Source organism: Myotis davidii, unplaced genomic scaffold, assembly GCF_000327345.1.
Source record: "Myotis davidii unplaced genomic scaffold, ASM32734v1 scaffold240, whole genome shotgun sequence".
Lineage (NCBI taxonomy): Eukaryota > Metazoa > Chordata > Mammalia > Chiroptera > Vespertilionidae > Myotis > Myotis davidii.
Window position 1 is genome coordinate 2,605,560 of NW_006292334.1, and position 5,364 is coordinate 2,610,923.

A 5,364-nucleotide genomic window follows, 5' to 3' on the forward strand; every position below is an offset into this window, starting at 1 on the left:
CTGCCTTCATAGGTTGGACAGTCTGTTCGATGCTTCTATGACTCTGGTTCTATTTTAGTTGATGATGTTTGTTTTGTATAATTAAGAACTTTGTGCTTTTTAAAAGGGGATTTAGGATAAGATCAGTAAGTAAGAAGGAGTAGGAGCTCAAATCACTTGCCTTCAAATCCATCCACCAAACACTAATAGGAACAGTTTTGCCACCACTGTTTTCAGATTGATTGGCTTATGTAGGTTTTAGATCTGGATGGAGAAGTGGACTGTAAGTTGATTTTTTAGATATGTGGAGAAGTGGACTGCGACTGCAGATAAAATGTTTCCTGCATGATCTTTTATTTCAATTATAGAGTCCCATATATCTAATGAAATAAGCTTTACTCTTTTTTACCATTTCAGCCAGTTTTTGCTACTAAACTGAGGATCCACGATACATGTGGGGTCCATAACCTGCATGGCTTACCTGGTGTGGTAGGAGGCCTCGCAGGCATTGTGGCAGTGGCCTTGGGAGCATCTGACACGTGAGTGAAACAGTGGGTTTTCCTGCCTCCTCTCCCATCATCCAATAATGTTTCCTCTCACTCTGTGAAATCTAGTGATGAGAGAGTCTGTTCTTTAGCAGTCCAGGCCAAAGCTATAAGTATTGTCCTTACGGAAAAGAATAGAATTCATTGGAAGATGTGTTAATATTATTAATGTTTTGTTTTGTGGTGTGTATTTTTTTGTGTAAATTAACAGTGCTAATTTAAATTTATATACCATAGACACTGTCTTCTAGTAAATAGGACAATTTGATCATCGCCATCAGATTATAGTAGGGTTACTCTTTTACTTGATCCCAGAAAAACGGGGCATATGGGGCATATGTGATGAGCTCAGCAGTCGTTTCCATCCAACTCACACAATTAAGAATGAGTCAGCGTAACATGGAAAGCAGTTGGATCTGGAGAAGCAGGAACACTGGCGTGAGGCTCCAACTTGTCTACTAACTAGTTATGTGGCCTCTGACAAGTTACCCAACCTGTATCCTCTTCTGGTCCTGTATCCTCATCTGTAAAACGAGAGAATTGTACCATTTGTTCTCTAAAACACCTAGCAGACGTAGATTCTTCCCAAAGGGGGCCTAGGTGTTTATTTAAATGGGCAGAAGAATGGCTATAAATGAAACCCAGGAGCATGGAAGTGGTATCATAAGCCATCAGGTGTCACTTTTAGGAAACCATATTGAAGCAATTTGATATGAGTATCATCCATGCCAAACAGCTAGGAAGATCACAGAGTGCAGATCACTCAGAGAGCAAGTAAGGAGGAAGCAAAATGCTCAATTTTTAAAGACCGCTCAAACCATGAAAAAAGGCGAATGTGCGTTTGAAAATGTCTCCAGACAGACAATAGTGAAGTCAAGGCTTGAGGGGTGGAGGGGGGAGTGGGGTAGAAGGGGGGGGGGGGGGGAGGGAGTCACTGGGGAGGAAAAGGTGGACATCTGTAATAATTCCAACAATAAAGATAAATTTTAAAAAAATAAAAATAAAGAAAATGCCTCAACATTACTACTAGCTAGAGTTGCATAATTTGAAAAGAAAAAACCTCTTCAATTTTAGCAGATTAACATTTAACCCTATTGAGACCAATAATAATAAATATTTAAAAAACTTGCTTATTCACATTTCCTACCAGATAAAATGTTTCATTCTTCCATTTGTATATTTGACTGAGTTTTCTGTATGTTTTATTTTTTTACCCCTTTTACAAATTTGGAAGACATCTCCAAAAATATGTACACATTATTTCAGTTCTCTCCAGCACCTAACAGGCGGTTAAGACCAAAACTAAAGTGTTTTCATGCTTTAAATCAAGCATGATAAAAGCATGCATCAATGAGTCCAACTCCTAGGGTTATTGTGTATAAACGTTACACTCTAAAGAGGTGCCTCATGGTTAAGAACAGAGGAATTATTGAGCATCATTCCTAGACCAGTCCCACAGACGCAGTAAAACAGTCTATCTGGTTCATGAGCTGGGTCTGACTGGGTGGCCAGATTTGGGGTATGTTTCAAGGTTGAGAGTCTAGTCCTTGGGTCTAGGTTTAGCAACAACTCAATTTACTCAGGAGGAGTTGTGGCAGGGAGGGAAATTATGGAAGGCCCATTCAGGTAGGTAAAACTCACACCCCCCATGCACCAGATCAAATATTTAGTCCAAGAGCCAAGACTATTAACCCACATTGTGTCTCTTCAGAATACTAAAATGCAAATCAGGTTTCTTGGTAAGCATAGGACAATGAGAAGTTAATAATGCTGTTAACTTCTTTTTAAACAGCGTTTTTCAAGCTTATTTTTATCATGGAACACTTTTCATCAAATATATCTTTTAATATCTTGTAAAAGATCTTGGCAAATTCTGGTAAAATTAACAGTAAGCTTACAATAAAAGAAAGTCAAACAAATAGGTATGTATTAAATGTTAAATTTCATTAGTAATCAAAGAAATTCAAATGGAAACGTTACCAATTCTTCAGTTATTAAATTGACAAGATTAAACAAATGACAAAACAGAATGGTAGCTAAAGTAGAGAAATAGGGACAGAAATGTACAACTTTGAATTAGCCCATGTGTAGTTTATTAACTTTTACCAATAATCTCATTTCTAGATAAATTTCATTTTAGAGAAATTATTGGGCAAGTTCACAATGTTCATAAAAGGATGTATTCTCACAGCCTTTAAAAATACATAAAACACTGAAAGCAATCCAAATATCCCGCCTATAGTTGGATAGTTATAGTACATTTATACAGTGTAATACTCTGTAGCAGCTAAAATTATGATCCATATGACATTTACTGACATAAGAAGATATTGAGATCTAATGGGAACATTAGTATTATAATATGATTGCATTTTATAAAACTACATGTTTAATATTTTATACTGGTAAAATTTGAGGGAAATTAGTTTCCCTTATTTTTTAATTAATGTTTTTAAAAGTATTTTTATAATGATTATGTATTATTTCTATAATTTTTATACAGTAGAAATATTTAAACCCTTTAAATAAACAAATAAAAAGAAATCTTAATTTAGTGCATCTTTCCCTTAAATGATGAAGATGAAACACCAGCACACTCTCATTTTCCAGTTGTTTACTTTCATACAATCACTCCTTCAATCTTTCAAAAAGTGTTTAGTGATTGCCTGCTAAGAGAGGCATGTGCTAAGGAGATTCCTACATTTCTAGTACATTTGTCATTCATGTAACAACACCTTATGCATTCCAATAGCTTACTATTACAGTCTTTAATTTCCAAAGTTGAAGTATATTTTTTACACATTTCATTTTAAGGTAACTACTTCTAAGATGACATATAAAGATATGCTGTAGTGTCTTTAATGAGTTGTCGCTACAATATTTGCTAAAATGAGCTTTTTTGACCTTACTGACTTTTTAATTTCATTGTGATTGTTACTATTGGGATGGGGTAAGGAGAGATAGAAGCTCATATTTGTTGTATACATTACTCTATCCTCAGTGCCTAGAAGGGAAACTGGCATGAGGAGCTCAATGAATACTTGTTGAATGAATCAGATCATGTATCAAAACCCGATACCAAGTTTTTCAGAGAGAGAGAGAGAAAGAAAGAGCTCATGGACATGGAAAACAGTGTGGTGACTGCAGGGTGGAGAGGTATTAGTATAGGTGGAAGACGTAGTGGAGGGGATAAATGGTGACGGAAAAACTAAAATAAAATCAGTAATCATAATAACAGAAAGCAAGATTTTAAATTTTATTTTATTTTATTTTATTTTATTTTATTTTATTTTTTTGCTTCCTAGGTCTACCCCAGTCATGCAAGCAGCTGCCCTGGGTTCTTCCATTGGTGCAGCCCTTGCTGGAGGGCTGATCACAGGTCAGCATAAAAATCAACACTTCCCCGTAGCTCATGCTCTCAGCATGATAGATTATTCATAAACATGTCGATTGGTAAATTTGAAAATGTACTAAACTTCTGACAACAGTCATGTAAGTGCAAGGGGATGCTTTTATAACAGTAATTACTTTAATGTAAATATTTACTTAATTACTAAGCAGGTACGTTTTCTCATCAGCATCAGTGTCATAACATGACTTATTCCCACATTCACAGGTTTGATTCTAAAGTTACCCATCTGGGGACAGCCATCTGACCAGAACTGCTATGATGATTCTGTCTTTTGGGAGGTACTGTGCTCTGTTCTAAATAAGGATGTAAATGATGACTCCACTAGTGAGTTTTGTTCACCTCAAGCCTAGATGTGTGTATGTGCATTTGTGTGATGAAATTAAGTGAAATACCATTAGATAGAGAGAAATTTAGTCAATGTATGCAGACAGATAAAATCAGAAGTTATGGTATTTTTCAAAGCAGATATTATATGAAGAAAAGACTGAAGCGAGTGTTCTTTCATTCCTCTGAGAGTTATTTAAAAACCTACTCATTAAAATAATAGGAACCCTGGGCATGAAATTGTATAACATACAGAAGCATAGGCAAAAGCCGGTGGAACATAAAAGGTTGGAGAATCTCAGTGAGTTCACAATAAGAGGTTCTGTGAATAACAAAACATCAACCTCTTTCTATCCTCCGATTTCTACCTCTTTATTCCACTGTAAATAATTTTCTCCCAAATTATTTCTGCAAAGCTTAAGAGTGAGAGATGTTTGGGTGTGTTCAGCAAGATTTCTGGGGAGAAGAGACTCAGGAAAAGGGAATGCAGTCAGGGTGGGTGCGGTAAATGTTTTTGTTCTTTCCTTTTTCCCCAACATTTTTTATAACCTATTCTTTCTAAGCATGGAAAATAATTACAGAAAATACCTTGTTTCAGTAGTAATCTCTGACAGGCCCAATGAAAGAAGCTTATAAAATGTCCTAACTGTGTTTTCTTTCAAGGTCCCTAGGTGGAGAGAACATGACCATCATTTCCATGAACATCATGGCCACAACCACTTGGAACCTGAACTCTAAGTTTCATTCCTCTGCCTCAGCTTCCTTTCCCTTCATCTAGAATCAAGTTTAAATAGATAAAATGCATCCAATGAAAATACGGACCAGAATGGAAGATCCTGACCTGCAAATGTTCAGTGTAAAAATGTCTTAGCATAATGTTGTGTTTTCTCTTGATATCCACTGATTGTTTAGTTGAGGGCATATGACTCATAAAGCAGATGGTCAAGCCTGGCCAGTGTGGGTCAGTGGGTGAGCATCAACCCAGGAATGAAGAGGTCACTGGTTTGATTCCCGATCAGGGCACATGCCCAGGTTGCTGGCTCAATCCCCAGTAGGGGACAGCCAGTCAATGATTCTCTCTCATCATTGATGTTTCTATCTCTC

At 36.5% G+C, this 5,364-nt stretch overlaps 1 protein-coding gene across 1 annotated transcript in view; it reads left to right on the forward strand.

Annotated features, from left to right (window-relative positions):
* RHAG (Rh-associated glycoprotein) overlaps nucleotides 1-5,278 on the forward strand; it is a 22,211-nt gene extending 16,933 nt beyond the window's left edge. The window contains exons 7-10 of the mRNA XM_006765714.2: nucleotides 397-518; nucleotides 3,830-3,903; nucleotides 4,141-4,214; nucleotides 4,924-5,278. Coding sequence (XP_006765777.1) covers nucleotides 397-518; nucleotides 3,830-3,903; nucleotides 4,141-4,214; nucleotides 4,924-4,998 — 345 coding nt within the window. The 3' untranslated portion in view covers nucleotides 4,999-5,278. The remainder of the gene's footprint in view (nucleotides 1-396; nucleotides 519-3,829; nucleotides 3,904-4,140; nucleotides 4,215-4,923) is intronic.
* The last annotated feature ends 86 nt before the right edge of the window (nucleotides 5,279-5,364 follow it).